Source organism: Typha latifolia, chromosome 15 (assembly GCF_019914945.1).
Source record: "Typha latifolia isolate L0001 chromosome 15, TyphaL0001v2, whole genome shotgun sequence".
In the NCBI taxonomy this organism is placed as follows: domain Eukaryota; kingdom Viridiplantae; phylum Streptophyta; class Magnoliopsida; order Poales; family Typhaceae; genus Typha; species Typha latifolia.
In genome coordinates this window covers 454,646-473,927 of record NC_133100.1, presented here as the reverse complement: position 1 = coordinate 473,927, position 19,282 = coordinate 454,646, and the positions used below count along the sequence as shown (strand labels likewise).

The window sequence follows — 19,282 nt, the reverse complement described above, 5'->3', positions numbered from 1 at the left end:
TTGTTTTGGAAATTTGAAACTTGTAAGAATGCGGCGGTTGATTGAACGACAATACAGATGAGGGAAACTCTTGAAACCATGTACTTACTATACACCGAACATATTATGTCCGTAGAAAAGGAGAAAAATTAATAACAAACCAGTATATGGACGAAGTAGATCGAGACATATATTTTATATCTATATAGACTGTAGGAATATGATTAACTTTTCCTATCTCGTTGAACGGGTTAACTGGCTCACAACAATAAAGGCATGCAATAATACAAAGATGACCACCATACTGAACAAACAAACTATCGAGTGCGATTCTGATTGTGACTTCATTCCGCCTGTAGCATTGCCATTAAACGCTGGCAGGGACTGAAGCTGCTGGCTTCATAATATGGAACAAGAACAAGTTGTTTTTTTTGGCAACTCGTCGATCTTCTTTTCTGTTAAAATAAGTGATGGTCAAAATAATGAGTTCCACATAATCTCTCAAATTTAACCACTATATTACAAAAGAGAAATACACAAAGACTCTTCTCAATGTTCAAGATTGTAACTATGGATATGTCCTCAAAGGTGGCAAAGGGATTCTAATTACAGCACCCTAAAGGTATAGGTAGTTAACCTAATGGGCAGACAACAGCCGCCAGGGATCAAATAAGCCAAAAATAATTTTTAGGCCTTAAACATTTGCCATGTTTGTTGAATCAAACAAAGAGAATGAAAAAGACATTATTCAACTGAATTAGAACCTAGATGAGTGACCTGATCGAAAGAAAGTTGAAGGGCTTGAAGGTAGTTAACCTATTGAGGTTTAAAAGTTCTTAGGAGATGAATAGATAATAAATGATACATAAATGAGAAATTTTGAGAAGCAAGAAACTGTTTGATGAGTCGAGGAATACATATGCTACATATTTAGAAAACGAGATGGTAGCGAATGTGAGAAATGGTGGATTGGTGGTCTACTCCTGATTCAAAAACAAATAAAAAATCATCCGCTTGTCCTTAACTCCTAATGTTCCTTGAATTCAATCAGTGTCAGAAATATATGTCATGCTATTCTCCTTGGTGAAGCTTCCTTTTCCTCCTATAACAAGATGTTTATTTGCTCTTTCTTGACAAGATATTAAATCTTTGGACTTAAAATGACAACAAAACACTACATAATGGCAGCAATAGGATAGAAGCACTGATCTGAATGCCAAGTAAAAGCAACAAAAGTCCTAAATGTTACATTTGATTAATATGCCCTGCATTTATTCATTAATCTGAGTAGACTCGGTGATTACAATAAACACAAAAGGCAATGGGTTGCGAGGAACCCAGGCCCCTATACTTAATCTGCAAATCTTAGAAGCAATAGGATAATTCTACAACTACAAAGCCCTGCTAGCCAAACTTTCTGCATTTATAGGGTCCTTTTCTGGTGATAATCAACATATTTCAAAGAAGAAACAATACTTGAGCAATTCAGGATCAGGGAAATCAATGATCATGTATCAAAGGTGAATAGGAAATTCAGATACAAGGAGACAGTTTGATTCAATCTATTGTCACCTTAATTTTGTAGCATTTGTAAATTAAACCTCTTGGAACTTGGTTAATGGACTGAAATGTTCAGCCATGATATTAGCCTACTCACACCCGAAATCTCAACTAAAGTACCAGAAAAGCAATCAAAACATCTGAGTAATAATCTAATAATCATAATAGCAATTATAATGATCATGATACTATCTATCCAAAAAAAAATCAGATAATTAAAAAGGAATATAGAAAAGGGGCAGAAAAGAAAACCAGATAGCCTTGTCAACTTCAAATCCGTTCCTGGTATAACAATTGTACTCTTCTAGAGTCTCGGAGTCCTTAGATCTGATTGCTAAATTATGGACCAAGAATTTTCTAGGTGCCCTAGGGTCATAAAACTCGATTGATGTCCAAATGTGAGGCCAATAGTAACTTTCTCTCCCAGTCATCTAAATAAAGATCTGGCAAACTCTACGCTATCCTTTTTTCTATAAAAGGTTATGAATATACTTAGCTGGACTCATCTTCATAAGCCATTTTCTACATAGCAAGTAAGAAGAAAACATTCTAACTTTATAAGTGGCAAATAACTCCTCATGAAGATGGACATTAGTTTCTGGAACCCATGGAGACTTCTTAACTTTACAAAAAAAATGGGAAAGCTTGACTAATGTCTAAAGAAATGTATTGCTGACATATATTTTTCACCTTGTCAAAAATATTATCAAGAAAATAAGAAATGCATTCTAACACTAATAGTCTATCCATTATGAATGAGGATAAAAAAGACAAACATTTGATAGGGAAAGTATAGTTTGAAGACAGTCTTCAAGAACAAAAAATAAACAGAAGTCAGCAATGTCATTAAACAAGCTCTTTACAGAAACATATTAGATTAAACTAAGCACATGGGGATTTCTAGCCTACAAAAGAACGACCCATAATCTTTATGTAGAAATGAATCCTATATTTAAAATGGAGTTTAACCTAAGGATGGTTGTGCCGGTGGTGGTACGAGGACCCCTGTGCCGAGCCGTGCCAGTCTCTGTGTCGATATGGAGCCCTTTTTTTTTTTTTTTCTATTATTATCAATCATCATCAAATGAAGTTTTGATCATCCTTGTCATTTTATGTTCAATTAGATATTACTTCTAATTATTAAATCATTATCAATTAATAGTATGTGTTGAATGCTATTATATGTTCAGTTATATTATGAAGTGTTCAATCGTTAATATTAATTTTAATAAATGTATTCAATCATATCATGTGTTACATAATATTTATATTTGACTATTGCTTTATTTTTCATAAAAATATGTTATGTACAAAAATAATCTAAAAATAAAACACTATAATGTAGGTTTTAATACATATATTTAAACCAAAAACCAAAGATTAACATGTCGAAGACTCAAAAGCATCTCTAAATATCCAAATATTTTATTAAAAAATATGCTAAATGGGCATGCCACCAGCACGGCCGTCGTTGGTTTAACCTATTGATAAAAATATTCAAACCACTGTCCAATGCAATAAAATATTTTCCCGTACACAACGAAACTTAAAGAAGATACCAAGAAGAAAATTATTGTCCATAGATAAAGGTTGAGGTAATAAGAATGAGCTTACCTGGTTTTGTCTTAGTCAATGAAGGTTGCACAACAACATGCATGGTGATAGCCCCTGCAGGGAGCTCGCCGAATGTTGGTCTACATTGGGCAATGGTTTTGCTGTTCTCTAAAATTTTTCCAGAGCTTATCAGTTTCACATCGTTAGCCACCTTTGGAATGATCTTTTTATCTATAAACAAACAAAAATAGCACTTAAAATAATGCTACTGGAACTAAAAAAACAACACAAAAGGAAACAGAGAAAAAAAAGGAAACAGAGAAAAAAAAGGAAAAAGAGAACAACATCAACATAATAATATAGTGTATATATATATATATGTAGAGAGAGAGACATAAATATATATGTCTACATAAATTTGTACAATTATAGGAGCACCAACAAACATAGAGTAACCACTAATTGAAATAGAAAATTAAGGTTCTAATATTAAACCAGGCAATCTATAAAAAATGGGGTCATCACCATATTACCGATGGTCCCACTTAGACAAGAAGAAGCAAGCTCTTCTTCGTCCTAGGGCTGATTGCAGTTGATAGGCCCATATATTTAGTTAAAATTCAAAAGAAGTTTATAAATGCAAGAAGGCTTACTAGATTTTTCCAAGTAGCAGCCAACTATAATAGTCATAATAACAATTAAGGCATATGAAGTACTGATAACTAGTCAGCATGTTTAGTCCTTATGCCTCCTAATCTTACCAAAGGCACCTATAAAATTATGATTGACCTCAGAATAACAATAACATGCATCACACCTCTTTTTGGACTCAGTTCATCATCAACATATGACTCCCAAGCACGCAAGTGGGAATTCTTCAATCAAAGGTTGCATGCAAGTGGAATCAAATTAAGCCTCTAAAACACTGATTCTAAATAAAACAACTCTCTAAAACACTAAAATCGCATCCAAACACTAAGAGTACGATCGAAACCAAATCTAGGTGGAATTCAATTGATTTCAATTAGATAGAATCCAATTAATTTTATTTGGAAATGAATTGCAATGTTTGGAAAATAATGAAATTGAAACAAAATCCATATCAAATTGTTGTTTGATGACATTAAAATCATCAAGTAGATTTTTTTTGTGTTATAAACAGATTATTTACGTCGTAAATGAGTTATCGCATCATACGCAGGTTAGTGAGTTAGTTCATAAATAGGTTAATCAAGTTGAGGTAATAAACATGAATTTAACTAGTTTAATAATCGAATTAGATAGGTCAACTTGTTTATGACATGACCCCGATTATATTAAACTCAAACTGGTTTAAAGCCTTTGGGTTCGTATTAGGTCAAAAATTAGCATCCCCATAGTGGATTTGGTGAAACTAGAATTTCAAATCAATTGAATTCCACCGATCTAGGGATTAAAAAAGGGTGTGAATCCTACAAGATCAACTATTGTTGTTTAATCTCAAAGGTCATATTAAATAAAAAAAATACAAGAGTAATTAAAACAAATAAAGTTATCATTTAAAATGGACGAAATATTTCACTTAATATTCATATTGTTAGATGTTTGTTAAGTTACACTTAACTCAGAGTGTGGCATGATACTTTTTAACAAAATGAGGCTTAATTTGTGAATAATAAAAATAGATGGTTTTATTTCTAATAGAACCAAAATCTGGGGCGTTATTTGTAATTTTCTCAAACAAAAAGCACACATGCTTGCAGCTCAATATAAGGATATGGTATTTTTGGGTTGTGTAAAGATGTATTGCTTGCAGCTAATTAACTCTACTCTAATATTTCTGCTGACATGTCTCAGTTTACACATCCTTTGAATCCTCAAAATTTGTTGCAAGATAGCTATAAACCAAAAGACGAGCATAAAAAATTCTTTGTTAGTCACAATAAAACCAAACAAGCCCAACAATTAGCAACCACCAATGAGAATGCAATAGTCCAATGCCAAAATAACTATATGACACTAAGAATGATGCTTCTGCAACCCAGCTTCCAGAGAACTACATCTAAATTAGTCATTAAATATAAAGGGAAAAAAGGGGCACTCCAAGGAAATTAATCCAGAGCATCCAGAAGATCATAGTACACAAATGGCCAATAGGTAGCCACATTAAATGTCAGACTGCCTATCACTCACTGGCCAAAGCAAATATCGCAATGCCTAGATTAATCCAAATTTACTCAACCGTGAAATGAGTGCAAACCTCCAGCAAATCAACCGGTTCCCAAAAGAAGAAGAAGAGAGGTTTGGCTGATAAGCACGGCTAATGCATTTCTACTTTTAGGTACCGGAAACATTTACGATTTAGCACCTAAAGCCATGCTTCTCTAACCATAAAAATTAGGAGGTCATGTGGCATGCGGCATGCCAGATCTCTCAAACTCCCAATATGGCAAATATTATATATATATATATATAGAAACAGTAAGATGACTAACCCGAAGTATAAATAAAGCGGCTACCAAGATGGTCAGAACCTTCTCCACTCATAGAACAACAAGATCAATAAAGTTTCTAATAATTCCAAGATTCACCAACTGTATCAATACTACCGAATTAAACTCATACCTTTCGGCCACTCCGATATGATCCTTTCTTTAAGCATGGCGACCGTAGAAGAAGACGAATACCGGATCGGACCGATGTCCGATCCATCATATAACCTAAATTTGAGCTCAACCAGATCCTCCTCCGCCATCTGAACTCCCCGAAATCCTTCCCCAGCCCCAAATCTACCACCGACCACAATAAAATCGAAGCCCTCTGAGTTCGATCCAACCCAAACGAGAACCGAAACCGAGAAGAAGGGAAACCCGCACCTCAACAGCGAGATCCAAAGCGGGAGGAATCCACGAAAGGCTGGAATAAAGAGGAAGGTATACAAGAGCGAGAGATTCCACTGGTCCCTGGTACTTTTGAGAGCTAGGGTTAGGGTTCGGGAGTGGAATCGTGGAGAAGACGACGGAGGAGGAGAAGAGGGAGACAAGAAATAATAAAGGTATGGCTGTGGAAGTGCGGTGGATAAGGAAAAAAAAGAGTAAGACGGAGTTATGCAGATGAATAAAAGGATTTATCGGGAAAATACGGAAAAGGTGAATAGTGTTATTATTCCCATGGCCCACCATGTCGACGGAATAAAGGTGAATAGCGCGTTGGATAAGGGTTTATGATGCACGCTATTCTTTTAACCAAAAAGAAAAAGGAAAGAAAGATAAGTAGTTCGATACTTATTTATAAATCATTATTCTTATAATATATTTTATAACTAAATAATTATTTACATATTTTTTTAATTAAATTTCATATAAAGTAGTTACGTTATACATAAAATTTTATAAAAAAAAACAAAATTTTTAATAAAACTAATATGTTTATTTATAATTAATAACTAAATATAAATTTTTGTATAAGCTAATTATTAAAACAAACTAAACTAATATTACTTCATTATAGATTTTTTTTTTGTCAGACCTACAACTTTCATTATAGACAAATATTATTCAGAATTGCTAAAAATAAATAAATCCTCTGTCGATTGCCATTTTATTTATTATTTGATCAAACTGGGCCTCCTTTTTTTGACAGCCAATGAACAAAAAACTCCAATGAGTTCATGCAACTCCAAACACCACAACTAACCAAAGCAAAAACTAAGCAAACTACAACTAGTTATTTCAACCAAAAACAACAAGGAAATTATAAGTCACACCTACGAAATCAATGATAGGCCAAAAGAGCAATTAATAAAAAATTACTGAGTTATTAAATTTCTAGATAACCAACATCATATGCCTTAAGATTTCAAATAGCTCTCAATAACTATAACATGGACGCACGAAGTTTAAATATCTCCACAGGCCATAAAAGAATCCGTAGAATTTCTAATAATTTAGAATCTCTAGGTTACGATCGTCTTTGGTAAAGATAATTTCTATCCAATTTGGTAATTTGGACAGAACTCTGCACGAAACTTGCGAAGGTAATTATGATCGATCCAATCGTTTGAACAATCTGAGATTCGAATGTATTGTTCCTATGTGAATAAGGAATCCAACATAGCTAGAATCTCATCGATCGGGTGAGTAAATCGAAAATTATGTAGGAAATAATGACCGGAGGCTAGGAGGTATCGGGATGGACGTGAAATATGTGGTTAGGGTTATGAGAGATTATTATAGTATGGTGGATAGATTAGTGCTTTGAACGAGATGAGAGAAGGGAGCTTTTAGGTGTGGCTGGTCACTAGAGAGAGGAAGGAGAAGCAACGGAGGATTAACCTCGACTGTAAATAATAACTCGGGTTGGATTCTAAGGGGGGAGGAAGGTGGAGGGAGAAGTTAGCTCAAGTATAGATGAAATAAATAAGTTATAATGATCAATAATTCAAAGAGGCTGCTTTTCCACATATTTAGAGGTTAGCTAATTGTTCAAAAATTCTAAACAAATCCTATTCGACTTAACCGTCGTGCATTCAAATGCACTCCAATCGCGTTCGAACGACCAAAATACGTTCTCTTTATGTGCAAACACAAAATCAGACATTCTAACGCTATCCATTTGTGTTCAAATGCACTTGCCATAAATTATATTATTTTTTATAAAATATAAATAGAAATTAATATAAATTAAAACAGTTTAATTATATTCACTATACACCTAAATTAAGAACCGCAACACCAACACTCTAGCTCATCGGGGCTGCCGTAGAAAAGTTTTCAAGCTTCCTAATAAAGAGTAAAAGATTTCATGGTATAAGTCGCAGCTTTCCAAATATTCTAAATAAAATTAGCAATCATTATTCTCTGAGCGTTGCTTCGAAATAACTAGACCAATCTCTCTTAAATAAATAACTAAGACACAGATTTAGTATATTAGACTTAAGTATCAGATAAAGAATACTAAACATTTTAGTATTTTATTTAATAAGAAAATAATAAATTTATTAACGTTTCACCTAGTTTTACTATGTTACGATACATGTAAGTAAAACACTAAATTGATTAGTATTTTACTTAGACAAACAATTAGTATGAACTTAATAAACTTGATTTAAGTATAAGATAAAATGCCATTTTATTTACCACCTTCAAAAAATATTTTAGTATTTTATTTAATAGGGAAACACGGAAATGATTGATATTTTATCTTATAAGTAAAATGTTGTAAAAATAGACTCTTTTTTGTATTAAATATAGGACGGTAAATAAAGTTTAATGGCAGGCTAATTTGGTAAAAATAGTCGGTTTCATATAATAACGATATGATTCATTTGGGCTAGGACCCAAATCAAGACTGAGTCAGATTAGATTGGGTCAGAGCTTGCTTGGATTTATCACCTTTGGGTTTGGATTAGGTTTTTGTTAGCCTTCTCCGTGTTCTTTCTCATCTCCAATGGAGATCGTGTGGCAAACCCCCGCGAACCCACCGGAGCGCCAAGACTACATCTTTCGCGGCGGTATCCGATCGTCCAAACGACACCGTAATCTTGAACTGTTCTTGTATTTTATTCGAATTTCCGGTCTCATGCCACCAACCAATCTCTGCAGGGAGGCGATACGTTCGACCGTACTACTTCGAATTCATCTCTCATGTAGTTTGTTCCTCGCCCTCTGGTCTCCGCATTCTTATAAAGTTTTGGTGGAATTTTTGGGGGTGTTTTGAATCGTACTGCTATCGTTGTTAGGTTAAGAACAGATGGGCTGGGAAGAACATTGTCGATCTCTTCGCGGAGGAGTTCAAGGGACGACCTTATGATTACTATGTATGAGTTATTTAAATTCGTCCATTATTAGCTCGTCAGAGTATGATCCGTATGTAAAAGTATGATCTTATGGCATTACTGCTGTTAAATTCAGTGATTTTTACCATCTTACAAAGTCTGACCTCGAAATGTGGGAGAATTTATGCCTATTGGGACATTTCAAATATTGTAGTCGGCTATACTTTTATTTTGATATCATCACATCGTTATGACCTTCGTTGAGTGTTAACAGGTAGGTGCGGTGAAGTCAGGAAGAATCCAAGTGGATGGACAAATGGTTCACCCCATGTATGTCGTCCAGTCGTCGCAGAAGATTAGCCATTTCTTGCACAGGTGTGCTCCACTAGTAAGAAGTTCTTTATAGTGTTTTAATATTGTTCTGTTTGTTTCTAGAAGAAAAGAACAGCTTCTTGCAGCAGATGATATGATTACAAGAGTTTTACGAGGCTCTTGAATGACTATGCTAGACTGATATTTTAGTTCCAGAAGAACTAGAACACATATACTGAGAACTGATATCCTATTTTTTGGTGACATGTGAATTCACATGATACAGGGAATTCTTCCTTGATAATTGACTAGCTATATGATTGATTTAAATGTAATTGGTGTATGATAATCTCTCGCAGCCTTACTCAAGATTATCTTCTATGCCTAAAAGACAGCTATTTAATCATGCACTAATACAAATTTCTCGACTTAGATGATATTGAGGGGTCGTTGCAAGACCAGGTTAGCTATTAGTTATCTACATGTCATTTTCTAAAAGCCATAACTATTGCTACTGAAAAAAAATCAAGGAATGAAATAGATTGTTTGCCTATTATTTAACAACTAAAGCTTTTGAGATAACTAGTTATTTAACATAGTAGTACAACCAGTGTTTCTATAAGTCGTGTTTGTTTCTTCTGTATGCTTTTATTCCCTACTTGCCATTTCTTATCTTTGTGCACCATGGAGGGGCAAGAAACCTTGTTATCTATCATTTGTCTACATGTGGTGTACATGTCGAAGCTTCTCATCTTTTTTTTTTTTTAATTTTTATTTTGATAAAAGGCAGTATTGCTCCGTTTCATTGAAATATAATCATTCAACATGTATCAACCTGGACATAAGCAGTCCACAGTTAACACAGCCACTAACCACATATACCCCTTATCAGCACAACTATTAACACCTTTACAGACAATCCAGAGGTAATCAAATCCCCCAAAAAGAAGACAACATATAAACCCCCTACCAGCAAACAACCCAAAATATCACTACAAACAGTTAGTTATAAGTTCTCTCAACAGGTAAGCAAATAATGCAACCAAACCAAAACATCAAAGTCAGATAATAACAGCATGATCAGCACAAAAGAAGAAATGGTTAGCTCCTAATCCACATTGATCTGGAATATTTGCTTTGCCTTCTTGACCGCCTCCTCGCCTTGCAAGCCTGCCTAACAAAAACAGAGAGCTGTTATCTCGTGTTGCGGCTCTTCTTAGGATTTGGACTTATCATTAAACACTATATTATTCCGTTCCAGCCATATACTCCAAAAGAGGGCCGAAACCCCTATTAAAGTCCAACCTTTTTTCCTTTTCTCTTCCAGTGCTGCTCAAAAAACTAATCTCTAGCATGCTTAGGAGTTCTAGTAACCCCCATGATCACCGCCATCTTCCCAATGATCTTCTTTATATACTTGCATCTAACAAAGAGGTGGTCCACAGTCTCCTCATTAGCACAAAAAACACATTCATTAGTTGCCACTCCACTCTCTTTTGAGCAAGTTATCTCTAGTTGGAATCCTGTTCTGACACATCAACCATAGGAACGCTCTAACCTTTAACAGAATTCTTAGTTTCCAAATGTTCTGCAAGGAGTGAGAGATTATGCCACCATTGTTTAGAAATCTGTATAAAGATTTCACCGTATATATCCCATTGCTCGCAAGCCTCCACTTTATTTTATCTCTCCCTTCTATGATTCTAATTTCACTACTCTCCACTAGAGCCTTCAACTCAAGCTCCTCTTTCTTTTGATGCTCCGTAAGAAATCTCCGGTATTTCATATTCCATTCAGAACCATTCCAAATCTCCTTCACAGAAACCTTCTCATCCCAAGTAAGCTCAAAAAGACTAGGGAACCTAGTTGCCATGCTACATTCCCTACACCAAATGTCCTTCCAAAAATTCACTGACTGCCCATTATGAATATCCACACTCAAACAAAACATCTTGCTAGTTAGAAGCACTCCTCTCCAAAAAGGAGAGACTCTTGCAGAATTATTCAACTTGAAATCCATCATTTTTAGCCGCTTATAATATCTTTGCATTACAATCTTAGCCCACAACTGCTGTTCAGAGTTTAGGAGCCTCCACCACCATTTAGCTAGTAAAGCCCTATTCATATCTGACAAATCAGTGATTCCCAAGCCTCCAAATTCTTTTCTCTTGCAATTTTTTTTCCAATGAACCAAAGAATACCCTTTTTTTGCTTATCCTTTCCACAGAAAAGCTCTCCTTAGCTTATCTATTCTTGTTTTAACCCAAGTTGGGATATTGAAAAAGGATAAAAAATATAAAGGGATGGAGCTCAACATTGAATTTATAAGAACGATTCTCCCACCAGGGGAGAGCAATTTTTATTTCCACCCCGCCAACCTCTTTTCAATTTTATCAATAACCGGCATCCAATCACTCTTCCTTAGTTTGCTATCATGAAGTGGTAACACCAAATATTTGATAAGGTTGAGAAACTGCCAATCAAATATTTGGGAAGGATCTAATGAGCTAAGGAGAGCTTTTCTGTGGGAAGGATCTAATGAGGCAAAAAAAAAGGGTATTCTTTGATTCATTGGAAAAAAAGCTTCTCATCTTTTAGAAGAGAACATATGGCAACTTGTTTTTTTTATGACCATTTGAATCTTATCAAGTCGAGGAGTTGATTAATTAGTTACATTAACATCCTTTCTGGTTTTTTATTCTCAATTTACTGTTACCTGCTTATTGTAGAGTGGTTGTTATCTTGCTGATGCTTGTCATGTCAAGAGAGATCTAAGACAGTTAATGAAGATTGAGGATTTGCAGTTTTTTTTTTCTGGTTAAATAATATGACTGTCAAAATATCTTCTTCCATGCTCTTTTCCAAAAAGTACTTCAATTTTGGATGGGATATCTGATTTCACCAATTTCTTTCGCATCCTAGGTGCCAAGGATCTTCTTTCCAATGCTAGGGATAAGTTTCTGCTGTATTCTGTGTGTTAATTTAGAGGACCTTATTATAATTTGCTTTTATTTGACATTATGATTGATATCTAATATTTAAATGCTAAAAATCATACAGTAAGATCTGAATTTAGGAATGACTACATTTCAGGCATGAACCGCCTGTATTGGCTGGGGACGTGTTGGTCCTGCAAAATGAAGCTGATGTTCTAACTGTTTACAAACCAGCATCTGTCCCAGTAAGTCAATAAGATTGAACTAATTTTGCAATTTTCAGATTCTTTGGTTCAAATTTAGTTTTAATATAGTCCAAAAAAGCATCACCTTTGCTCTTCTTTGCAGATGTGATCTTTTTGCAGCTATGCGATATGAACAGATGTAAATTGTTTAAGTCTTATCTACAGGTGCATCCCTGTGGTCAATACCGTAAAAACACTGTTGTTGGCATTCTGCAGGCTGAAAATGGGTTGGCACCTCTGTTCCGTATCCTATTAGTTTGATGTATTTATCTTGTATTCAGTTATATACCTATGGTTTCTCCTGGTATGTTCTGAAACATAGTTATTTCTGCCTTTGTTGGACCTTTCTGTTTCCTTTGACTACTAATTTCATGTTTACAGCAGTGCACCGGCTTGATCGTCTTGTTTCTGGTCTTCTCATATTAGCTAAAAATGCAGAGAAAGCAGAAAGCTTCAGGCAACAGGTGCTGTAAAAGCTTTTCTGTTGCTTTAGTGAGATTAAGGAGCATTTGCCTTGTGTTAGAAATGAACAACCTACCATATTTCTGAACAGATTGTCAAATTACAGTTCTTTTAGTATTCTGCTCTCAAACGCTTGAGGTAGGAGTAACGTTTTTAACTGATAGCCCTCATATTGACATGATACCAATATTTCAGGTTTTTAATGGGAATTTTGGTATCAGGTTATATCCTTTCTAATGATATTTACTCCCTGTTTACCCAAATAACTACTTTGGAGGCTTTTCATTGTTTTTTCTGAAAGATTTTGTCCCTTGTCGTTATGGTGGGATAAGAACTAGAATATGTTGTATTGCCTTTGGGCTTTGGTAAGTATAGATCATCTTAGTCTGTTTGAGTAGTTTGGCATCCCCATATCTATATTTAGACAGTTCTTCTCCCATCAGCTGGAAATATTTGCCAGTGACCTGGGAGGCCCAGACATGCCTATATGGCTCCTGTGGTTATGTTACACATCTGACATGCAAAATGTATCCAAAATTTGATAAATAATAAAAGAAAAATATGGTGATGTTAATTGCTGGATAATTGTTTAAGATTGTGATGGATTAATTTACCTTGTTTCAGCTACTCTTTTCCTGTTTGAAAATCTGAACCTTATTTTCTCAACTCTATGTAACTTGTCCCTTTCTGTACCTCAACAGTTTTGAATAAGCTGGTGTTATCTGTATCTTGACAATGTTCTCTGTCCTGCAGATTGAGGCTGGATTACTGCAGAAAGAATATATTGCCAAAGTTGTTGGGGTGTTTCCAGAGGAAGAGGTTCTCTCAAATTTAATTTGATATCTGTGTTCTTTACTTAAACGCTCACATTTCTTAATATAATCATAGAAAAAAGAGTGATAGTTGGAACTTGGAAGAGTATCTGGGGAGATAATTTAACTATATTTCAGTGCCAGGATGAACTTCAGAACAGTCGCTCTTCATGACAAAGTTGGAATAGATACAGCAGTCCAAGATAAAGAGACCGTCCGAGTTCTCATATTTGATGGATTCATCATATTGAACTTTATTATTTATTGTAGGTCAGCGAATATTGCAGTTAGAAGATCAGTTAACCTAGAGATAACTAATTATGCCCTTTATTGTCTTCAAATAATTATTTCTGCAAATTACTAAATTATTTACTGAATTGAACAACTACTAGATTCTGGTTTAATTCTTGGTACCAACTATCAAGCTTTCGAGAAGCTCTTTTGTCAACAATATGAAATTGTGGAATTGAAGTTAAGTTTGAGTTTGGCTAAAAAGAAATAAAAGAACAGAGCATTAGTTTCAAGCTATAGATGGTAATATGATAAAATTGACCGGATTTTTTAATGAATGAACATGATGCTTATTTTCTGCTCTCTTTTCTAAATTTCATTCATGCAAAGCTGTTATCTAACTGGCTTCTTTCTCTAGCAAGTTGTTGATGCAAATGTAAATTATAATGCACGAGAAGGAAGGAGCTCTGTAGAGGTGTGACAATCCTTTTTGTTCATTATGCATTACGTTTGTGCAGCTTTATATTGTTTCTATATCTTGTAATGTATTCCAATGCAAATTCTTACTAAGATAGGCGCTATGTGGTGCTTTCTTTCTTATCAATTTCGTTAAGATTACAGAAAGTAAGAATTTATTTTGATATATGTTCAAATTTTTGCCTTGAGTGATTTAGGAGTTGCTTCTTTTTTTTGTTTTGTTTTCTTATTCGTTGACAACTGCTTTTAACTTATTTGTGTTTTTATCATGCCAAGGAGGTTATTGTTTCTTTGTAATATTCATTGTATATGTATAGCTCTTTCTTTGATTTATGATGGCTGTTATGCATTGCCGCTCGCTAACACGACATTTTAATGATATCGATTATTTTATTGACATTTCCACATTAGAAACTATCTCTTATCTTACGATGATGTGGAGCCACTCTCATTTGCCGCAAATAAAATGCTGATTGGCATGATCACATTTTTGCCACTTGGTGATGAAAAAGAATAATTCCACTTTAATATTGTTAAATCACAAAAAAGGGATGCTACTAACAATGTGTTATGATTATTTTTCGGGTTAATTATACTTAGACCTTCTGAACAAACACATTTTTTCATACACACTCGCTTAATATTTTTTTTACGACATATACTCCCTGAATTAAGAATTTTTTTACCACATAAACCTCTGAATTAAGGGGTTTATGTGGATAATTTTTTTTTAGTTCAGGGGGGTTTTTGTGGATATAATAAAATGTCAACTATGTATATGAAAAATGGTGATAGTTTAAGGAAACTGAAGTGTAATAATCCCTTATTTTTTGACACAGCAAAAAAAGAGCAATTGTAGTTACAACATAGTGTATAACTTCATAATATTATGGGGTCAGCCTTATATGGAATTTACCACGGCATTAATACTTCCAAAGCATCTTGTAGAACTGTCCAAGCATTTAAGCCTTTGTTTGTTTTGAATTTAGGGGGGTCTCTGAATTTGGTCAGGAACTCTTAGCTAAGTTGAGTAACCAAATATCTTTTTATTTTTTATTTCTAACCAAGTTCACTCTCCAATAAATAAAATAAAAATAGAATAAAATTTTTAATAAAAATTCAAATTGATTCTAATTTTATTTTTAACATGATTTAAATCTATCACTTTTATCATTAAAGTCAAAGGGTATTTTTGTCTGTTAATTATATATATCATTTATATTCCTCCAAAATTAATAACTTTTTACATTTTCACATCACATCAAAAGTAGCAATTACACTTTAATCTATTTCACAACCAAATATTATATTTTCTTAGTCTAGTTCAAAGTACCTAAAACAAGATTAAGAAATGAGGGCCAGCTAATTAAGTTTCAAGCTTAGCTTCAAACCAAACACAACCTAAAGAGACTGCTTTAGATCATATTGCTCTGAGTTCCAAGTAACTCCTATTGTAGCTAGATACATGAATGCCAGATTCAAAAGAGATGGCTTCCATATCTTCTATGCAGGTTTGTAATCACATTGGTCAAGTGCCAATAGGAAAAACTGCGTGCACAAAGTTTCAGAGGATAAGCACTAATGGAACTCATAGCATAGTCTTATGTAAACCCATCACTGGCCGTACTCATCAGGTATGTGCTTCTTCTGTTTCATAAATTGTATTTTGACTTCACTCATCTTCGATGCTGAGAATTTTGACAATTCTATATGTGAATATCATTAAGAAGTCTTGAAATATATAAAGATCTACCACAGTTTATTACCATCTCGTCCAGTGGTAATTCCAGTTAAACATATACTTTCAAATATTGTTTTTCCTGGTACGACAGTTTTGAACCTTACAAAAAATTAAGTTCTTGCTTCTTCAAATTCTAAATCCTGCAGATACGTGTACATCTGCAATATACAGGCCATCCAATAGCCAACGACATGCTCTATCTCTCAGAAAGTGTTTCTCCTCGTTCAGCCAAAGGAACAGGTGCTGACAGAGCTGCCTCGGTCATGCATCAACCATCTTTATTGGATCCTTCAAAAAATAGTCATTGTGATGAAAATACTGGGCATTCCACTGAGGATTTCAACATTGATCCCATGTGCACCAACTGCCCAAATTTGGCTCCTATAGGGTGAGCTACTCATTTTTGTTTTACAGTTGTCTCTAGTAGGCTCCTATTATGAGAAATTTCTTGTTTTTATGTGATATGTTGAGTAAAAAAGCCCACATCATAAGACTCTTCTATTGGAAATTTCCTAAGCATTCTATAAGCAGACCAGTCCATAAATTCCTAACGTATTTTCACATTTTCTACATTTTTTTTAAACGTTTGCTACATTTCATTTTTCGTTTAGTTTGATAGAAGAAATTCATCTTTATTTATGTGTTAGTTCTCCGCATAAGTAGCAAACACTGTGAACACAGGTACTCTGCATAAGTAACCTTCATTTTTTTTTTCACAATGTCTATCTTATTTCAATTACAAAAGAGAAATCACGTCTGTAAGTGTCAGTTCACTGTTGCTCTTTTATAAAACATTAATTGCATTTTTTGACCTAGACAAATATATTTTTCTCTTCTGCATAACCTATCTGGTATTACCATTGGCATCATAAGCCCATCCGTTGCAGATTTTGATTTCCTGATATTGAAATGTACAAAATCATATCTTTCTGAATATGTGTAAACTTGCCTGTACTTTATCCTTTGTACTAATTAACATTCTGCATATTTGGTTTTTTCCTTTCTTTAAACTCCATTATAACTCTTTTGGCAGCTATGATGGAGATGAAGAGGGTCTATGGTTGCACTGTGTGCGATATACAGGGCCTGGTTGGAGTTACGAATGCCCATATCCGGACTGGGCATTCGTCACTTGATCTTTTGAACAAACCAAGCCATGAGTCTTGGGCTTTACAATTTCCATTTCAGCTGATCAGAAGATTCAGAAACTGACAAGGTGATGCAGACAAATCATCTGAACATTCCGTGCAGCATTGCTGCTTTTTATCTTCTAAGTGTTCATCAACTATAACCAACGTATGGATTTCAACCAGCATTTCTGATGCCTGAAGCTTCCATTACAGACTTATCGAGCTCTGGAGCAAGGTTGTGTTTCAACCTGAGAGGAGACAGCCTACCTGTTCGTAGTTGAAAAGAAGTCCCCGACCGATCAGTTAAGCAGCAGCATTGAAAAATACTTGAATTTATTTTTATCACTTTCTTCTTTTTCTTAAGAAGGATCTGCCATTCTCTGAGTAAACCCAGAGTAGTCAAAATGCAATGTAAGAGGATAGGTACCCTCCAAACTCCAAAACTTAAACAGTCAGGTCTCGGTTGAACAGAAAACTGCTACAGACTTTGTGCTGCTTTGAAAGTAATGCAGTAAAAATCAAGAAAAACAAATTGTATTGGGTATTCTGTATGATTTACCAATATTTACCTTTGAGATTTATCATATAATGATCTTTGACAGGAATAATACTATGATCCAATAAGATTACACCCATTCGTGCATTCTCTATGGACCTTGAGCACCAAAACAGAGTGCAGTTTTGATGAGCTGAATCTGTGACGTTTCCCCAACTGATTGTGTGATTGAAGTTATTAGATGCGTTAGTGTACATCTGTCAGTATACTTGGGTTAGTGATAAGGGATATTTTCTCGAACACTATACATTCTTAAACACATGTTTGCTTGTATTTCTGTTGGCAGAAATGCTGCCACTTCATACCTCATGTTATTTCTCATGCTTGAAACTCACTGCTGTCTTTTGTCTCTGCCTTTTATGTTCTTTTCAGCTCTAATCCTGCTGTCTTCCAACATGCTATCATTGACCACCGCATTGCTGGACCCGCCCATGCATGCCTCAATTGAAAGGGACCAACTTACGTAACATTACTGCTCTGATATCTACTTGATCATATTTCCGTATGCATCCATTTATTATTGATGGTTTTCTTTACTTGGCTCTGCATAGAATGCAGAGTGCTGACTTCATCTTCTTCTTCTTTTCTCTTGACACCAACAAGATAATACCCAAAAGGCAATAGAAAAGATGCCAAAATGTCATCTAATCTAAATCTAGAGAAGTGGTAAAATAATGGAAGCCCTCTCCTTAGTTCAATTCCTTCTCTTAATTGTGTTGAAATTTATTTTAAAGAAAAGAAAAGAAAGCGGAAATTTGATAGTAAAATAACCTTTGCACGCTGGTTGAAGATATTGGATGGGTAAAAGGATCAAAGTGTCATTAAAAGAGCAAACAAATGAGGAATCTATATCAAAATAATTAATAATTCAGGGTCTTGCTATAATTAATTTTAGGGATTTGCACATAACACCCTATATTTTAACAAAATTATAGTTTAAACTTTATATTTGTACTATTTATAAATTAAACCATATTATTTAGCAAATATGTGTGGAAAACGTTCTGCCGTTAAGATTCGTTAGATTAAGTTAACTATACTAGAAAATTATAAAAATATATTTAGCTAGATTATATTTATTCAACATATACTAAGAGTATTTTAGTTATTTAAAAAATTAATAATTTGACGATATATTCTCATATCCGCAAATGTTGTAAGTTCAAATTTAACCCATAATATTTTCTGTACATAGTAAATTATAGCGCTCGATTTATAAATAGTAAAAATATAGTGTGTAAATTATAATTTCATTAAAATATAGGGTGTTATATGCAAACTTCTTTTAATTCTATAAGAAATAAAATCATAATTAGTTATAATTGAGATAACAAAAGAAAGGAATAATTACAGGCAGCTCTCATGAAAAATTTTCTTTAACTCATCAGACGGTCGATCTAAGTAATAATAAAAGAATTGTGGGTGGAAAATAATTAATAGTTTAAGGTGGTAAGTATAATTAACTTTTTAAAAAATAATAATAATAATAATAATAAGAAAAGAGGAGAGAAGAGGCGAGCATAACGTCATCC

At 34.2% G+C, this 19,282-nt stretch overlaps 2 protein-coding genes across 5 annotated transcripts; one reads left to right on the top strand and one right to left on the bottom strand.

Annotated features, from left to right (window-relative positions):
• LOC140802179 (membrane-anchored ubiquitin-fold protein 4-like) lies at window positions 1-6,167 on the bottom strand. Its single transcript, XM_073157618.1, has 4 exons — window positions 5,949-6,167; window positions 5,698-5,861; window positions 3,154-3,324; window positions 1-434 (listed from the first exon to the last, which is right to left on the bottom strand). The coding sequence occupies exons 2-4, from the start codon at window positions 5,825-5,827 to the stop codon at window positions 379-381; spliced, it is 357 nt and encodes a 118-aa protein (XP_073013719.1). The 5' UTR covers window positions 5,828-5,861; window positions 5,949-6,167; the 3' UTR covers window positions 1-378.
• Window positions 6,168-8,465: 2,298 nt separating this feature from the next.
• LOC140801901 (RNA pseudouridine synthase 7) lies at window positions 8,466-18,321 on the top strand. Of its 4 annotated transcripts, XR_012111549.1 has the most exons (14): window positions 8,469-8,584; window positions 8,676-8,719; window positions 8,813-8,890; window positions 9,123-9,223; window positions 12,254-12,341; window positions 12,507-12,585; window positions 12,723-12,805; window positions 13,557-13,622; window positions 14,265-14,321; window positions 15,835-15,957; window positions 16,211-16,452; window positions 17,098-17,280; window positions 17,408-17,496; window positions 18,123-18,321. XR_012111549.1 is itself a non-coding variant. In XM_073157267.1 (12 exons), the coding sequence occupies exons 1-12, from the start codon at window positions 8,521-8,523 to the stop codon at window positions 17,198-17,200; spliced, it is 1,128 nt and encodes a 375-aa protein (XP_073013368.1). In that variant the 5' UTR covers window positions 8,466-8,520; the 3' UTR covers window positions 17,201-17,802. The 4 variants fall into 4 exon arrangements, 1 of the variants encoding a protein (XP_073013368.1); XR_012111550.1 differs by lacking the exon at window positions 18,123-18,321 and having other exon boundaries at window positions 12,726-12,805; window positions 17,408-17,802; XR_012111548.1 differs by lacking the exon at window positions 18,123-18,321 and having other exon boundaries at window positions 17,408-17,802.
• The last annotated feature ends 961 nt before the right edge of the window (window positions 18,322-19,282 follow it).

Excerpts from the sequence above, each read along its gene's own strand:
- LOC140802179 (XM_073157618.1), bottom strand. The coding sequence starts at position 5,827 with ATGGCGGAGGAGGATCTGGTTGAGCTCAAATTTAGGTTATATGATGGA. Across the intron at positions 3,325-5,697 it reads CATATCGGAGTGGCCGAAAG|ATAAAAAGATCATTCCAAAG; the intron begins GTATGAGTTTAA and ends GTTTGTTTATAG. Across the intron at positions 435-3,153 it reads ATTGACTAAGACAAAACCAG|AAAAGAAGATCGACGAGTTG; the intron begins GTAAGCTCATTC and ends TTATTTTAACAG.
- LOC140801901 (XM_073157267.1), top strand. The coding sequence starts at position 8,521 with ATGGAGATCGTGTGGCAAACCCCCGCGAACCCACCGGAGCGCCAAGAC. Across the intron at positions 8,585-8,675 it reads AGACTACATCTTTCGCGGCG|GGAGGCGATACGTTCGACCG; the intron begins GTATCCGATCGT and ends CAATCTCTGCAG. Across the intron at positions 12,342-12,506 it reads ACAAACCAGCATCTGTCCCA|GTGCATCCCTGTGGTCAATA; the intron begins GTAAGTCAATAA and ends TCTTATCTACAG.